An 18,632-nucleotide genomic window follows, 5' to 3' on the forward strand; every position below is an offset into this window, starting at 1 on the left:
AAAAAACTGAATTTCCTTATAACCTGCAGCCCACTTGACAAATATTTGAGGCTGGCAGAGTAAAACTTTTCTCCAGGAACTCCCCAGGGTCTTAATGTTAATGCTTTGCTAGAGGGAAAAACAACCTTAGCTGGACAAGACCTACAACTCCAGGATCCTGTGAGTCTTTAGCATATGAAAGTCTCCTTGGAAACTTGCCTCAGGACTTTACCCTCCCCAAGCCCGTAGTGTATAACCAGTCATTCTTCACAACCCCAACGCAGCTCGTTTTGCCCTGGGGTCCTGTCCCCATGCTTTAATAAAATCACTTTTGCACCAAAGATGTCTTCAAGAATTCTTTCTTGTCCATCGGCTCTCCATCCCCACGAACCCCACCATCATCCTAAAACCTCATCAGAAACAAGGTTAAAACCCAGCCGGTTGGCAGGCATGGCTGCTTGTCTTTTCACGTGGCACAGATCTTAGATCAGTTCTCATCTCTGCAAGACCAAGAACCCAATTACATCACTTTAGTCAGAGATAAACAGGCCTAGGGAAAACAAAATCATAAGGGGCCTGATTTGATAACTGCAATGTCAACTTTTTAATTTACTATGAGAAATGTGATTGCTAACGACAAGAAGATTTAGATCTGTGGTTCTTAGGCCTTAGTTACCCAGAAAGTCAAATGATTTTTAGCAGATTGAAAATCTGCTTCAGAGTGGAGTTGGGTGCACTCATTTGCTAGTGATAAATAGTCTGAAAGCCTGGGACACCCAGGTCAACCTCAGGGTTTTGTCTCCAGATAAATTCTTCCGTTGCCTACTATTCTTCCATTTGGAAAAGGCCTCAGGCATGCTACAAAATAACTAATTTTTCAGACTTCAGAGGCACTCTGGGTCCCTAATTCACCTAATTCCTCAACAGGCATTTACCATGTTCTTATGTGCCAGACTCTATGCAAAGTACTGGGAATAAAAAACAAAACAAAAAACACATTAAGACAATCCACTTGTCCAAAATTTTAGCGTAGGAAAGAGGGAGAGAGTGGAAAAACAGACAAAGATAATTATAAAACAATATAGAAAATGAAATAATACAGCCGCGCACAGAGCATTATGGGACACTCTCTGGTACAATAGGTAGAATGGGAGAGGGGAGTTGGAAGGTCTTTTCCAAGGAGATGGTGAACTCTGGATGGAGGTGGAAGATGAGGAAGGTCACAATTTATTTACAGTCCATCGAAAATGGCCTCTGTCATCCGTTTAATAGTGATGTTAGCTTTTATTTCGTAAAATGAAAACTTCTCTGACCTTAACCTAAACTCTGCGAACCGAGGCATTAAACCTATGCAGTTTCAGGTCAAATGTGGTAGGAAGAGATAATCGAAATTGGTGGAAAAGCCACATTATGGGTTGTTTAAAAAAAAAAAAAAACAAAAAACTATTCTGCTTACCCCTGATACAGAAACAGTAACAATGTTTGTTAAATAAAGGCCCTAAGATTGATTTTTGGCCATTTGGCATAATTTTTATTTGAAAGTAACTTATTTTAACAAAGTTTAATATCCCCAGGCTTCTCTCATTTAAACTGTGACTTATCTTACTATTTTGCAAGGGTTTAAAAGCAATTTGCTCTGTCAAGGAGGAATAAAAGCAATTTTTCATTGCTTTTCAGGTGACTACTCAGGAAAGCGAAAAAGGTAAAGGAAAAGCAAAAGCAGCAAGTCCCATTAAATAAATTAATAAATTACACCAAGAGCAAAGCATGTAGACTCTCTAGTTTCCTTCCTAAGTCTCTGGCTATGAGGTTTGAATCACAACAGTTTCCTATAAGGTAAAGGGCTTCGGGGATATATTGCCGGAAGCAAACCTAAATCTTCTTTGGCTTCTCATTTCAAAACAAGTTAAGACAGGTGCGGTGCAGGTACCCCGGGCCCTGGCAACGCCTCAGTTCAAAAGTTAGCGCGTCGACCTAAGGTGACTGCGCACGCTGCCCGCCCAGACGCCCGTTCTGAGCGCGCCCGTTCAGTGCCGAGCGGCCCGAAGGTACCACTTGGCGCACCTCCCCTCCTGCTCCTTACAGCTTGGCCCAGGGCCCAGCGCCCAGCGCAAACGACTCCTCAGACCTACTCCACCTACCACCCGGTACCAGGGCGAAGGGCGGTCCCTCCCGCAGGGCGGTGCGGGGGCGGGGGGCGCATGCGCAGCGGAGGGCCAGCCCTGGCAACGGGAGCGCGCCGCAGGGCCCGGCGCTCCCACCTCCACTCGCCCCACTGGGGGAAGAGGCTGACAAATTCCTACCAGCGGTGCTCGCCAAGCCCCCGTCCCTGAACTCGCAGCCGGGCGCGCACCCCTGCGCGCGTCGCTCCTGCGCCAGCCGCGACGGGTCGCTCGAGGCGAGTCCGGCGTCTGGCCGGCGCCGAGCTCGCGCTCCCATTGGCCGACGCTTGCCCGGCCTTCTTTCCCTGAGCGCCTGCGCGCAGCCGGACGCAGGGGAAACCCCGAGCGGTCCCCAGCCCCGCGCTGGTAGCACTGCCCAGGTCACCGGCCTGGGGTCCCCGGACCTCTTGAGACCCTTGCCCCTCCGCCTTCTTACCGCCCGGCCGGGACGGAGCTCCGCCCTCCCCGGAAAGCACTGGGAGACGCGAATGAGCACTCCAAGACCTGATGGACTAGGCCGGAGGGAGTCAGAAAATGACTGGGTGGCAGGTGACGGGGCCTGACCGGAGCAGGGCAGGCTGGACGGGGAGCGGAGGGCGACCGAGCACGCGCTGGAACCCGGAGCGGGGACGGGGGGGGGGGGGGCGCGCATGCGCCGGGCCGCCCTCCGCCCTCCCGCCCCGCGTCCCCCACCGGGGCGGCCTGGGAGCGTGGGGGGCGGGGGGAGGCTGGCCCTGTGAAACGCGCTCGGCGCTTTCGGAGCTGATGCCTTAGGTCGGCTCTCAGTGGGGAGTACCAGGTTTTAAAGGTATTAAAGTGTGCCCTTTGGCATTCCATATAGAAACATAGCTAATTTTTAAACATTTCTTTTCTCCAGCTTGCATTTTCTGACTTTGGTCCCTTCGATATCTGACCTTTTTCAAATTTGAAGCGCCCCCTTGCCCTCCCGTCACCGCCGCCTCTTTAAACTATTCATCTAGGGTTTTAGCTTTATTTTGCTCTTTTGGCTTCGATTATTCCTAGAAACAGCAACAGATGAAATTAGGCAAATGCAACAAACGCTCTTTTCCCTTTCTTTGGCACTGACAGAAGCAAAAAGGAGCTCCTCCATTTTTTCCAACCCTAGGACCGTAAGGGCTCTTGATTTGTCCTTAGAAAGGGCCTGGCCACTTGTAATCTATTCCATTCAATCCCATTTTTTAAAAAATTCTTTTAAATGTTTTTTATTTGTTTTGGAGAGAGACAGAGCATTAATGGGGGAGGAGCAAAGAGAGAGGGAGGCCCAGAATCCGAAGCAGACTCCAGGCTCCGAGCTGTCAGCGCAGAGCCCAACATGGGGCTCCAACCCACAAACCGTGAGTGAGATCATGACCTGAGCTGAAGTCGGTTGCTTGACTGAGCCACCCAGGCGCCCCAATCCCATTTTTTCTTAAAAGCTTAATTTACAGGGTGCCTGCTTGGCTCAGTTAAGCCTCCCACTCTTGATTTTGGCTCAGGTCATGATCGGTGGTTTTCTGAGTTAAAGCCCCGAATCGGACTCTGTGCAGGCAGCCCAGAGCCTGCTTGGGATTCTCTCTCCCTCTCCCTCTGCCCTTTCCCCACTCACGCTGTCTCTGTCTCTCTCAAAATAAAAAAAACAAAACAAAACATTTTTTTATTAAAATAAAAAATTTTTAAAAAGTTTAATTTATGCTCTTTGCCATTTTAATCCTTTCAAATGCATCCTAGCCACAAGCATCTAAACAGTGTTGCTCTTTGCATTTCAGTTTCCATTTATAGGAAAGACTAATTTGTAAGCGGCCACTTAACATTCTCCACTTGTCCCCAAAGGCACCTTAAACTTAACAGTAGTAATCTCCAAGCCTAATCTATTTCCTAGGTGCCGCAATTAAGTAATGGTAGTTATAGTCACCTGGTTTTTTCATACTAGACAAGTGGGCATTTTTCTTGACATCTCCTGCCTCATTTCCACTACCCTGTTCATGATAGTGTTCATTTCATATCCTATCATATGGTAAAAGGTGATGTGAAATGTTGGGGTCCAGGAGCAAATGGTCAAGAAAGAACTGAGACATCTCCAGTGCAAAAAAGTGAGTGTATTGAAGCACAGGACCCTGGGCAGAAAGAGCTGCACTGCAGTTGTGAGGAATGGCTGATAATAGACTTTCAGGTTGGGAGGGGGTCAGGTATAGTGTAACTCTCTAAGGAATTTGGAAGCAGGTTTTCCAGCACCTTGAGAGGCAAGCTGTCGTTAGGAAAAGGTCATTTACAATGGTCTATAAAACCTTAGTCATGAGACCCTTCAGATGTGTACCAGTGCGCCCTGTGCTTGGAGGATAATTGCTAACATGTATCTTGGGAGGTGGGGGTGGGGATGGGTAGAGAGTTTCCAAAGGGATTTTCCAAAGGATCTTTGATCCAAAGGGTCAGGTTACTGTCAAGCTAAGGTTGCCTTTTGCCTTTAGCAAAGTATGAACACTGAGACAGCTAAGATCCTTGAGGAAGGTTGCTGTCTTCCTCAAGTACTTGTCAATACGCTGTAAGTGATTAGGAAGTTTAATTTTTTCCCCCTTTGTTCTCCACATTAATAGGCATTTTGCTAAGTGCTAGGATTTAACTTTTTTTAGTCTTGGGAGGGTGCACTTATTCCAGTGATGCTATTATCATATTTTGAGAACTTTAAGAAATACTTTCAGTTCTCCTAGTCACAGTTTATTATTCACCTTATTCAGACTTTTTCTCTAAATGATTTTAAATTATGGTTTAAAGTATCAAATCAAGGATTGAGAATGATCACCTTGGACAATGACTGTACTACAGATCTTGAGGAGGACTTCAGAAAAGGAGTTTTAACTTCTTAAGGCGGTTAGGAATAGTACTTGTTAGGGTATCTAGATTGTGGTATACTTGTTTAAAATACTATTTTCTTTAGCCATACCTAATGTAACAAATTACAGATTTTCAAAATACATGTAGTATTCTAAGATACAATAAAGGAAAGTTACTCAGAGGGTAATTTAAAAATTTTTGGTATAACTTACAAGGTGCTCTGGAATTTTAGTGTTTGAATCATCTTTCAATAGTATTTATGACTCTAGATTACAGATGTAGAATAGGATTTAGAGACTGGACTGTGTACACATTATTTCATACCCAAAAGCTTTATCTTTAAACTCCAGTGACTTCCTCATGTACTTCCCTTTTATGTCCTCTCATTAAATGCTGCACTATATTCAGTTTGTGATTTATCATTGTCTGGATTTCAGAATAAATAGGGATTTACTACATTTAGGTTTACCTAAGTTAAAGAGAAGTAAAGTAATTTGAAAAGTCATTTTTCTGTGTGGGTAAACCATCTACATACTTCAAATTTTTTTGTGTTTTGCTGGAAGCCGAGCTATCCCAGCCTGAGTGGCAAGGCCCGGGCTGTGGACGGATTGGTGACTGCAAGGCACCCGCCGACAGGGAAGCTTCTTGTCCTCCCGCTTTTAGGTAATTTGGCCTTAAAACTACCTGGGGTATTGTCTGTTGGGGAATTGCCCTCGGCAGGCCCTCTGGGAAAAGAACCAGTAGGAAAGAAAATAAGGTTCCGCAAGAAATGTGCGGCCTTACGTTTAGCCCTTGCCATTCCCCATGGAGACTCCTCTACTTATAGGAAGGATAGCCTCGTACCTTTGCCAGCAAAGAGGGCCTGTATAGGAGAGACATGGATTTGAAAGCCCCACTCTGGCAACTAAGGAGTGTATCTATAGACACAGGTCACTCTAATCCCTACGCCCACTTGGCGCCCAGGAGGCATTCCAGATGATGACTGAACCTAGTCGGTTAAAGTACAGAATGGTTCATTGGTTCCTAGGTGCATTGTCTCTCTGAGAATGTATATAAGGCGTGGGTTTCTAAGGCCCTCTTGGCCCTCTTTCTGGCACCTCGGACCCAGGCGAACACTTTTGTTCTTCAAAACCACGAATGCTTCAGGGAAACAACTAACAGGTTGTGTCCCTCTAACTGTTCCACTTGAGGTGTTGAGAGATAAGTGACCTTTCATGAAAACCGCAAAGCAAATACTTTATAGATAAACGTAGATACATAATAAAAACAATGAAAGAAATTAATAAGCAAAGGGCAGGAGGGAACGTTATGAGAAAACAATCATGTTACTCCTTATTGGGTGATGATACATAGAAACATTTTCAAAATTAGGTAATGTTAGAAAAACATAGATGACGTATGCTACAAGGAAATCACTAGCATATATAATGCCACGTTTGGTACAATAAATTGGCCAGTTCAACACACTGCTGTTGTCTGTGTCCATTTTTATTTTAGTTTTAGTTTTTTATTTTCCAGTTTTTTATTTTAGTTTTATTTTCACCGACGCTGTTCTTCCTTCGGGAACCCCTGGTTGCTGGAGCTGGTCTCTGGCAGTGTTTGGAAACTATTAACTTACTATAAACCAATAAAGGGCAAAAGCTGAATATAGTGAAAATTGTCTTTACTTTTATTGCCTTTTATTTTCAACAATGATTACTTGAACTTAAAAAAAAAAAAAAAGCCTTTATTAACTAATGGTTATTGAAAAGCCAAACCTTTCCAGCCCACTTCATATTCTCTTTCAACCATTTCAGGGCAGAACAATGTTCCAAACTATAAACCTGTTCCTTATTAACATTGACGGTCATGTGCTTAATGAAGAGCTTTGGGTCCGATATACGAGCAGCCATAATTAGTCTTTCCACTGCAGCTTGATAATCATCCTTACTCCGAGATTTGTCTTCTTCACATCTACAAAGTGAACACCTCCCGAAGTCAGAAACTGTTAAAAAGGAGTTCTATCGTTTCTCCAAAAGACAGTACTTTGCATTTCCTGGTACTAAGCTATAAGAATCTTTTTACTATATTCTTCTAACAGTGCCTTTCAAACTTGTTTGAACATAACACACAGCAAGAAACACACTTTATATTGTGACCCGGTGTATACCCTCCACATCAAAATGGAAAAAAGAGTTTCACAAAACAAGACTTACCCTTATGACAATGTACTCTATCTTCTACTCTCTTTTAGTTTTGTAATAACGTTGCAATCCCCTGAACTGATTTCACCAACCAAATAGGCTACAACCCAGTTTGAAAAACACTAATCTAGAACACAGATAATAACCTCTTTGTATTTTGAAAATTGATAACTGCGTAACTATTTATTGTAATATGTACAAAAACATTGAGTTTAATCAAGTTTGGAGTTACTAATGGTCATATGTTTTACCTTGATATTAGCTATTTTTAGTTATAAGCATATACGTAATAGGTAGCTAACGTTTGGAACTGTCGCTATGTACCTTTACTAAATTTCCAGTTATTTTATTTAGTCTTGATTTAAGATTCTTCACTAAGTGCTCAGACTTACTTTTCTAATAACTCTTTTACCAGTCTCCAACTTTCATAAAATTCATACCGTATGGCTGTTTATCATAAGGGATAGGGAATGGGAAGTACATACATTTTTTAATGTTTACTTATTTTTGAGGGTGGGGAGAGCAGAGACAGAGGAAGTCACAGAATCCAAAGCAGGCTTTAGGCTCTGAGCTGTCAGCACAGAGCCCCTATGCTGGGCTTGAACTCATGAACTGAGAGATCATGACCTGAGCTGAAGTCAGAAGCTTAAGCAACTGAACCACCCAAGCGTCCCTGGAGTGGGAAGTATTTAAAATAGAGATGTGGCTGTTACATTAGGCATCAGTTGTTCTTTATGTTCACTGTATCCTGCTCTTGGCACCTGTAGGACCCAACAGCAAGGTCCAAGAGTGAGCCTACCCACATCAATACCTTAGTATGGTGCAGAGTGGTGGGAGTGAGGACTTCAACTTAGAACAGAAACTTGTCACAGAGAGGAAAGATTGGTCAGGCACCTTCTACTACATTCTGGCTTAGAAACTGGTGCCTGGGATCTGGTAGACCAGGCATATGCCAACTATGTGCAGTTTCTGAAAGTCTAAAGATGCATAGGTTCTCTCAGAGAGAGGTTAGTATAGCAAGGCAAGGCTCAGTATGATGATGACAATAAGAGAAAATAGTATTGGTTAGGACAAAATTAAAGATCTAGGCATGTCACTAATTTGCACTGAGGTCACAAATAGCAACCAAGTTCAACAATGAATAAAAAGGCTGCATATGTGTGGGGAGTCCTGAGAAAACCAAACCCTCATTAGGAAGATGGGGAGCCAAGATGCCTCATGCCACTTATAGTGCATAGTAGTAAACAAGGAGGCCCTCAGAAAAGACCTGTATCAATAAAGCTAATTTAGTGAGTTTTTAAAAAATTGTCAACCTAAAATAAATTATTTCATAATTCTCCTCCCTTTAAGTATGGGCTAGATTAAATGACTCGTTTATCACATATAGGATAAGGGTGCCTGCCTGGCTCAGTTGGGGTTGTGAGTTGGAGCCCCACACCGGGTGTAGCAATTATTTAAAAAATAAAACCTTAAACAAATGACTTGCTTATCACATATGGAACAAAGCAGAAATGACAGTGTGTAACTAAGGACACTAGGTTATCAGATGACAATTCTTCCTGGGTCCCTGAATTTCTGGAAGTTTTGAGGACAGAGACAGTAACTACCTCTTGTTCTGAATTTCAAGGATGTTTATATAGTGAACAACCTTGAAAGACAAAGATAGGCCCTCCCTCTGGAGCAAACGATAGGTTTGCTTACAGCCTTACAAGATAGTGATGGTGTTTCCCTGCAGAGCAACAGGGCAGGCATGCTTATCATTTATAGTAAGAGACTTAGGTTCCCCAAAGTTCAAGATTCCTCTTCTGTAAGAGGGCCCGGTACCTGTGCAGGTATCCACCAGGGCCCCTCTGTGGGACTTGGGAGCAAAACCAGAGACACAGATATGCATATAATCATACTGCTTGCTGTACATAAAGTAATAACATCCTCTGTCTCCAGTGCAAGCAAGAGTCTTACGTCTTATGCTAGGATCCAGGACACTGTCAGCCTGCAATTAGGGTAAAATTCAGAGCCTTCCCAGTTCTTGATATAGCTCATGAAAGGCACTGTAGCTTCCTCCTTGTCTTTTTTCTCTTGGTCACTCACTCAGAGTGTCATAAAGACACTCAAGGAATGTATGGAAGGACGCATGCGGCAAGCAACTGAGGATTCCTGGCAACAGGCACGTGAGTGAGCCATCTAGGAAACAGATCCTCCAGTCCCAGTCAAGCCATCAGGTAGGTGACTTTACCTCCTGACCCACTACCTCAGAGACTCTGAACCATAACCATACTGCTAAGCTACTCCAAAATTCCTGACCCACAAAAACTAACATAATGTTTGCTGTTTTAAGCCACTACATTTTGGGATAATTTATACACAGTGATAGACAGATAGTTAGATAGATAGATAGATAGAATATCCAATCTGATGATGTGGTTTATGATACCATTAAACTGAAGCAAAATTCTTGTCAAGAAACCCTCAAAACAGGAGTTTCATGAGATCTTTATTAGTTTCCTGGATAGGCTAACAAGAAATTGGGAGTGGTGTAAGTCTAAATTCTGGGACTTTGAAAAAATTATTTAAAGAGATACCAGTCTGGTCCAACAGCTAAATTGTATGCATTTGTAACATTTTAAATATAGACACTAGGCTGATGGCTTTATTTTCAACAGAATTCTTAAAAATTTTTTTTTTTAATTTTATATTTGAGAGACAGAGAGAGAGAGAGACAGAGTGTGAGTTGGGGAGGGGCAGAGAGAGAGAGGGAGACACAGAATCTGAAGCAGACTTCAGGCTCCGAGCTGTCAGTGTAGAACCTGATGCAGGGCTCAAACTCACGGACTGTGAGATCATGACCTGAGCCAAAGTCAGATGCTTAACTGACTGAGCCACCCAAGCGCCCCTCAACAGAATTCTTGACTGAACCAAATTCTTGACTGAACCAAAAAACTATCACATATTTTCCTTTTAGACCTGGTTCTCAGATCTTCTGTGTTGACCAGAAAGGTAAATAACTTAGATATCTCAAAACCATCAGTGCACAAGAAAGATATATACCTAAAGAAGGCCCATCTCTTTGAAGAGCATCTTTGGAGTTGTTAACGTGTTTATTAAATGCTATCAGCTTGTTCGTTTTAAGTCTCAGGTCAAATCCTTTCTCAATTTAAATGTTACCAAAATTTGTAAATGCATACAAACACAAGTATATGCATATATATGAATATGTATGTGTATATATACACACACACGTGTGTAGAAATGTGTGTACATATGAAAATATTTATGCATAAAAATATATAAAATATGTATTACAAAATATAAAGTAGAGATAAACATTTACATCCTAGGGCAGGTGTAATGATCTGCTTTTAGCATGCAGTTAGAAGTTATATCAACCAACCTTTTCAAAACTATCTGCAGCATCTGTGTAGAAGTTCCAGGACTCTGAATACTACTAGCATTAGATACCAGGAAGATTTCAATAGCTAAAAGCATTTCAATCTCAGATAAATAAGAAGGAATCAGTAGAAGTTTTCGGTATAAATTTCCCTCCAATGGTGGATAGCAACCCAATGAAAGAGCACCTGGAAATCAAATAACAGATCAAACTTTATTAAACCCCAACAAGTGAAAAACTAGATTTCCAAAATATTCACAGGTGATAACTACTTACATCATAGAATGATTCTTCACATTAGTAGGTTTATTATACAAATTATATGGTGGTGAGCTTATCCTAATACATGGGAAATTTTTCTTTGTAAAATACTTTTGAAACATTAAGTATGAAGTAAAAATGTATATTTAAAAAACTCCCCTAAAAATGACTTTTGAGCCTCATCGTGGCAAGTGACCATTTATTTCAAGCCACAGTCAATCAATACAACATAATTTTAGAATAACTAAAAAACCAGAATAGCGACTTGGGTTTTATTTTAATGGGATCTGGTCTAATAGCAGCTACACAGATTTGTAATTATTGCCTATCTTGAATTATGAATCCAAAATGTAGAAAAAAAGAAATTATAATTTGAAGATTTTGTCACATATACTATACTATTTTTTAGCACTTATTTATACTGCTGTTATAGTTTGTATAATAAAAATTTACTGTTCTAACCACAAGAGACTCTTAACAATAAGAACACAAACTGAGGGATAATGGATGGAGGTGAGTGGGTGATGGGCATTAAGGAGAGCACTTGTTGGGATGAGCACTGGGTGTTGTATGTAAGTGACGAATCACTAAATTCTACTCCTGAAGCCAATACTGCATTGTATGTTAACTAAAATTTAAATTAAAATAAATAAATTAATAAAATAAAAATGGAAAAAACACATGTACTGTTCCTACTCTATGTCTGGCATTGAGCTAAGCACTATTTAGATATGAAAATAAAATACATATCTTAAAATATGTATCTTTCCTGTAGATGGTCAATGTGTTGTAGCTATACTCACCAAGTAATGTTCTAAAAATTTTACTTTTCAAGAAAAGAGATTTAACTTTTAAACTGTTTAGGTGCTTATTACAAATGATCTATACGGAAAACCCCTGAAGTCTTGGGGTATCCAAACTGTATATAAACAATATTATACTGTCATATTTCACTGAAACCAATTTAAATCTGTATGTAAAATTTGTTTAAAATGTTGTGTTAAGATAAGTTTCTTTAGGGGCACCTGGGTGGCTCAGTTGATTAAGCGTCCAACTTTGGCTCAGGTCATGATCTCAAGGTTTGGGCTTTTGAGCCCGCACCAGGCTCTGTGCTGACAGCTCAGGGCCTGGATCCTGCTTCGGATTCTGGGTCTCCCTCTCTCTGTGCCCCTTCCCCAGTCACACTGGAGGTCTCGGTCTCTCTCTCCCTCTCTCTCACTCTCTCTCTCTCTGTCTCAAAAATGAGTAAATATTAAAAAAAAAAAAAAAAAAGTAAGTTTCTTCAAGAAATCTAATGTGGATGATGACTGCTAATATTTGGGGGCCTACTATGTGCCAGGTACCTGTGTTAAACATAAACACATAAGTTTTCCCTCATTTTAACTGACAGTACTACCTGTGAAATAAGGTATACTGACTCCTACATTAGGTGAAGGGCTCTGGCAATCACCCCAGCCTCTGACTCCAGATCTCGGATTCCTAACTACTAGGTAGTTCCACTCCCTAGGTCGCTTGCAGGATTAACATACTATTGACTCATTAACTTTCTGACTATTGATAGGTATAATTTACATACATTCTTGTTTTACTTTGCTGACCGGAAGAGGAAAACAAAAAATAACAAACTGAGTAGAAATTTACCAACATTATTTTTCCTCTAAAAGCAAATATGAAAAGAAAAATATTCCTATTCAGTTTTAGGGGAGGGAAACATACTGGAAAGACACACTAACATCTCCCCTTCCTGACTTTTTGGCTGAGAGAAAATCAGTATTTTTAGGACTAGGGAGAACAAATCAGGAGCATCAGGAAGGCAACTTTACTGTCCCTGGACAGTTTCTTTATGATTAGTTCTAAAATAAAAGCAGAGCCAAGCCATTAAGAAAGTGAAAGACAACTGACAGACTGGAAGAAAAAATATATTTGAAGTTCATGTATCTGACATGGGACTTGCATCCAGAGAGTGTGTGTGTGTGTGTGTGTGTGTGTGTGTGCGCGTGTGTGTGTTGTGTGTGTGTATGTACATATATGTATATATATGTATATTATGTGCATGTATTCTTACAACTCAATAATAAAAAAAACAAAAAATGTGCAAAGAAAAAAATGGGTAAAGGATTTAACAGAAATTTATCCAGAGAAAATACACAAATGGCTAATAAGTACTTGAAAAAGTCACTAGGATCATGCAAACCAAAACCACAATGAGCTACCACTTTATATCCACAGGAAGTCTAAAATAAAAAACACAGTGTAACAAGTGTTGGTGAGGATGTGAGGAAACTGGAAATCTCAAATTTGGGTAGTGGGTATATAAATACAAAATGATACTGCATCTTTGGAAAAGCAGATTTGGCAGTTTCCTAAAATGCTAAAAACAGATTTATATGAGCCAGCCACTTTGATCCCAAGAGAAATAAAAATATATGTCCACACAAAAACTTGTATGTGAATACAGCAGTGTTATTCATAATAACTAAAAACTAGAAACAACTCAAATGTCCATCAAAGGATGGATGGATGGATAATCCCATACAATGGAATATTATTCAGCAATAAAAAGGAATGAAGTATTGATACACGCTATAACAGGATGAGCCTTGAAAATATTACACTAATTACACGAAGCTAGTCATAAAAAACTACATATTGAAGGATTTCATTTATGTGAAATGCCCCAAATATGCAAATCTACAGAAATAGAGTCAATTAGTTGTTGTCTGGTCAGCAGGAGGCATCCAGGGAATGCTAATGTGTTTCCTTTTTGGAGGTGCTGAAGATGTTCTAAAATTAGATTGTGGTGTTGGCTACACAATTCTGTGAATATAATAAACACTAATGCATTGCCTAAATGGCTGAAATTTATGGTATGTGAAATTATTTCAGTAAAGCTATACAAAATATTTTTTAAAAAAGCAAAACAAAGGCATTGGCAGCACAGTCTTAACAAGTGCCTTGATGCAAAAGCCATCAGCCTAAAATCCAGTACTACTGGACCAATTATAACGCTTTTCTAGAGTGTTAACTATGTGTGAAGATAAACCTAGAGAGTTCCAATGATATCTGAAATGTCAGCATTGTCAGGTAATAAGATGTTTTTGAAGACTGATTGGTGAGTATACATCACTCTTTTCGTTTTATAACTCAGGCACATTAAAAATACCAAAAATACTCTTAGCCCTATACCTAACCTGCATAAGTCCCAGTAGTTCACTGCATATGAAATTAGGCATAGATGTATTTAAATTATTATTATCATTTTTAATTTGAGACAGAGAGAGAGAGCATGAGTTGGGGAGACAGACACAGGGAAGGAGGGAGGGAGAGAGGGGGTAGGGAGGGAGGGAGGAGGGAGGGAAGGAGGGAGGGAGAGAGAGAGAGAGAGAGAGAGAGAGAGAGAGGGAGGGAGGGAGAGAGAATCCCAAGCAGGCTCCACACTCAGTGTGATTGCACGAACTATGAATACTTTAAGACCACTGTAAATGGGTGAACTGAATTTGAATTATATCTCAATAAAATTGTCAATAAAAATTTTTACAAATGATTAAGTTTAGCTGCTTTAAAACAGAATTTTATTTCCAACTAAGAAACAGAGATTCATAGAAATCTCATCTAACTGTTTCCAAGTTTATGTTTTGTTCCTATGGCAGAGAAACACCTTCTATGGCATGGTCCCCAAATCGCACAATTATTTTGAAAATAAATAACCCCACTGATACTAAAAACTAAAATAAAGAAGTTACAGCAAAAAGTAGTATATATATACTTTGTGTGTATGATTTCTAGTAATCTGCAGGGAAATAGTATAAGGAGTTGAAACATAAGTTGAAATGAGGTGTTTATGAATAAACAAATCTACGTTTCCTCTGAATTTCTGATCATTTTAAAAAATTGTTTTTAATTTTATTTATTTATTTTGAGAGGGGGGAGGCAGAGAGAGAGAGAGAGAGACAGAGAGAATCCCAAGCAGGCTCCATGCTGTCAGCACAGAGACCAATGTGGGGCTTGGTCCGTCAAAACGTAAGATCATGACTCAAGCTGAATCAAGAGTCAGGCGCTTAACTCACTGAGCCACCCAGGTGCCCCTAAAAAAATTCTGCTTTTAAAACTTCTTTTGATTGTAACCTACAATAAGAGGTACATTTTACATATTGACCTGGTACACATACATGGATATATGTAACTGAAATGAAAATTTTATCAAATAATACTTCATCTTACCACCTGTAATGTAAGCTAATGTTTTCTTTCCTATTTCATTGGGGAAAAGTTACCACCTGCTAAACGGCTGGTAGTGTGAAAAACACTCCCAAGTTCAGAGAGGTTTCTGGGCTGGCAGGGGTGCCTGGGATGTTTGGCACATCTGGCACAGTGGGGACATGTAGTAGGCACTCGAATGTTTGTTAGGTACGTGGCAGTGATAGAAACGTAAATTTGGGACAAACTAGTGCAGGAAGGCAGAAGTGTTTTCTGGGTCTCGACTCTACATGAAATTACTTCCAATGCAAATACCTATGAGGTGGCTGGGACTAGAGAAAGCATTAGTTTTCCAGGCTTATTGGTTAGAGAGAAACAACTGTAAATAGATTAATAAAGTTCTTTTACTAGGAACCACGTGAAAAACCTATGTGTCATGTTCATTGTAATGGCAGCCTCTGTACTTCTTATGTGGCCTGCTATCAAATATTCTAACTTATGAATTATAAAGATCAGGGATATAGCAAGGATGAATAAAATATATAAATATTCCTATTGTTTTACTCCTATATATTTATAAGCTACGTCAACTGGTTGAAATTCTTTCATTTATTTCCTTTGTGCACCCTCAAGTGGGCATACTAACGTGCAAAGAAATAAAGATATAGTAATTAGAAACAAGAAAGAACACGTTTCAAAAGAGAGAACAAATCTGTGTACACCATTATCTTTGTGTATCAACTGCTCCTTTTACATATTTAAATGCCTAGTCACAGACATTATGCAAGGATTCTTGGTTAGAAAATCGAAGTCAAAACCAAATTTCAAATATAAATTTTAAAATGCAACTTACTTTTGTAATGGGCTCTGGCTTTGAGCCATAAACAACTCCTTCCCAAAGAAGTAATTAATCTTCTAAGAAAGGAGAGCTCAATAGGGATGTTCTTTGAAATCATGAAGTCTGCCACGGAGGATGACATACCAAGACTGTTGCTTTCTATACAGGCATCTAGAAGTTTATTAAAAAGAAGGCTGTACTGTGAGACCTCCACAGTTTCTGGAAAACAAAAAGGATATAATGAAATCAATCTATCTTAGTCTCTCAATCTTCCCTCTCTCACTACTTTTCTTTTCCCTTTGCTCCTGTTGGGATTTTCCTACCCACTATGGGAGTCACAGTCGCTAAAATGCAATCATATATTCTCTAAGAAACAAGCATTCAACAAAAGAAACCTCCTTCATTTACTTTGGAACAAAGAATAGGAAAGGAACCTTGTAACAATGTGGGTGAAACCAGAAGGTATTATGCTAAGTGAAGTAAGTCAGGCAGAGACAGATACCTGTTTTCACTCATATGTGGAATTTGAGACACTTAAGACCATGGGGGAACAGTAGAGAAAAAAAAAGTTACCAACAGAGAGGGAGGCAAACCATAGGAGACTCTCAAATACAGAGAACAAACTGAGGGTGGATGGGGAGGTGGGGGCAGGGGACAATGGACGATGGGCACTGAGGAGGTAACTTGTTGGGATGAGCACTGGATGTTGTGTGTGAGTGATGAATCACGAGAATCCACTCCTGGTGCCAAGAGCACACTGTATACATGTATGTTAGCGAAGTTGACAATAAATTATGCTTTAAAAAAAAAAGGAAGCTTGACAACTATTGCAGAGGCTACATTAACACCGCTGTCTGTGATTCCACCTGCGGCTGCATCTGCTCTCCCAAATGAATGACTTGCACAGTTCTGTTTGCACTGTCTACAGTTCAGACCTCAGACTTAATTTCCCATGACTAAAAATAAACCACCGCCTCTAATATTCTCTCTCAAATTAAAAACAAATCCTTTATTAGGTATTTATCGTTCTTTCAATTCCTCACTTAGAAGAAAGTGAAGTCACCTTGGAGACTGTGAAATCTTTTATTCCCTGTATTGTCAGTTCAATCTATGACCTAGATTTTGGTCTTTATCACTTCATCTGTAGCATCCTTTAGTGATCCAGGCCTGAGCAAGAAGTTAATCTCCTTACCTTTTAGTCTCTTCCTAAACATCTCCACCAATGGAACTTTCCTAGAACACGTACTCTGATAAAGCACTGTGGGAGGCCCTCAGGTTAACATTCTCATGGAGTGGCAACTTGCCACTCTGAAACCATTACTCAGTTCATTTTGATCCAAAGCTTTTGCTCATGTTTCCCTTAACATGGACCCCCTCTGGTCTATATAAAACTTGAGTGTCAGGATTCGAGAACACTACCTACTATTGTCCACATTAATATTCCCTTTCTTTGAACTTGTCATTTCTTCCATTTATTTCATATTTTCCTATGTTCCAAGGTAATGGAAACTAAGCTCTGTATTTAATGTTAAGTAATAAAAGAAAAAGTATTCTTCATTATTCTAATGCAATGAATTCTTTTACGACACAAAACTTGCTGGGTCATTATTGTTTGCTGCTGACCTGACAGAGAGGGAAAGGGGACTGATGAAACAGTTGAGGGAGGGAATGGCTGACAACCCAAAGCACCTCTGCTTTTGAAAAACAAAAACAAAAACAAAAACAAAACAACAGAAAAAAAAAAACAAAAAAGAGAAAGAAAAAAGAAAAACATATTGAATTTGCAGAGAACACATTTAACAGAAAATAATTTCATTAAAAATATATGCTGGAATATAAAACTCAACCAAAACAGGTGGAGAATGGTTTCTTATTTAAACACCAGATGGACATTAGAATTGAGGCTTTTAAAAAACATACCTTGAGAATTTTGAAAACCTGGTAGATTTTGCAAAACTTCAAATGTCTGTCTATAAAGACTCTTGGCTAAGATTTCATGTGCAATTGTACAGAGCAGATTATGTCGATTGAGTACATCCAGTCTATCACAAGGCCACAGTGGTGTATTGATGATCCATTCTGATTCTTCCAAAAAGAAAAAAGTACTAATACTTTATACTATGTAAATTACACTTAAGAGTATAATTACAACTAATGTTTTCAAATATGTTTTGTTAAGTATCAAAATTTAAGTATGTGTATTCAGAAAAAATAACAATAATTCAAATTTATTAGAAACAACTTGTATAGTAATGGTCACTATCATAGCTAAGGGGATACAAACGAATGAGTACTTTGTTATACTTGTTTTTTAATTTTTCATTTTTCTAAGTGTACTAACTAGTTTTTAACCCTAAGGTTAATGTTTATTTTTACATGACAAAAATGTTTCTTTGGTAGTAAATTATTTGTTATAATGTAAAATATTTGTGTGGACAAGTTTAACAATTTTATAATAAAGAATACATAAATTAATTACTTTTTGGTATTTTGGGGAATAGCTTCCCCCCCAATTTCTTACATAAGTTTTATTACAAGATAGTTGATATGTGCACAATATATAACGTATGTAAGTTATAAAAGCAAAATAACAAACTTTTATGCACGCTTCACACAGCTTAAAAAAAAGAGAATATTACCTATAATGCTGAAGTTCCTTAATTTCTGCCTTGATATGCACATTGAGAAAAACAATAGGAGACTATAATACAGAACACTGAGGTACTATAATATTAGAAATGTCAATATTTTATCATTTGCCTAATTCTCTCAATCATCGTACACCAGACACATAAACG

At 39.5% G+C, this 18,632-nt stretch overlaps 2 protein-coding genes across 12 annotated transcripts in view; both read right to left on the reverse strand.

The window, feature by feature from the left end:
- Window positions 1-2,800, reverse strand: part of TCAIM (T cell activation inhibitor, mitochondrial) — a 75,363-nt gene extending 72,563 nt beyond the window's left edge. For 2 of the 5 annotated variants that reach the window (XM_058729196.1, XM_058729199.1), the window contains exon 1: window positions 2,578-2,800. The gene's annotated coding sequence lies outside the window, so the exon portion shown is untranslated. Of the gene's footprint in view, window positions 1-1,851; window positions 2,055-2,282; window positions 2,412-2,577 lie in introns of those variants that run through there. The other 3 variants (XM_058729197.1, XM_058729198.1, XM_058729200.1) reach the window with 2 other exon arrangements.
- A 3,879-nt stretch (window positions 2,801-6,679) lies between these two features.
- The window catches only part of TOPAZ1 (testis and ovary specific TOPAZ 1), a 99,925-nt gene continuing 87,972 nt past the window's right edge, over window positions 6,680-18,632 (reverse strand). For 6 of the 7 annotated variants that reach the window (XM_058729195.1, XM_058729191.1, XM_058729189.1 and 3 more), the window contains 4 exons: window positions 17,755-17,919; window positions 15,850-16,053; window positions 10,542-10,725; window positions 6,680-6,923 (listed from right to left, as the gene is read on the reverse strand). In XM_058729195.1, the coding sequence (XP_058585178.1) occupies window positions 6,704-6,923; window positions 10,542-10,725; window positions 15,850-16,053; window positions 17,755-17,919 (773 nt within the window). In that variant the 3' untranslated portion in view covers window positions 6,680-6,703. The remainder of the gene's footprint in view (window positions 6,924-10,541; window positions 10,726-15,849; window positions 16,054-17,754; window positions 17,920-18,632) is intronic. The other variant, XM_058729193.1, reaches the window with a different exon arrangement.

Source organism: Neofelis nebulosa, chromosome 5, assembly GCF_028018385.1.
Source record: "Neofelis nebulosa isolate mNeoNeb1 chromosome 5, mNeoNeb1.pri, whole genome shotgun sequence".
In the NCBI taxonomy this organism is placed as follows: domain Eukaryota; kingdom Metazoa; phylum Chordata; class Mammalia; order Carnivora; family Felidae; genus Neofelis; species Neofelis nebulosa.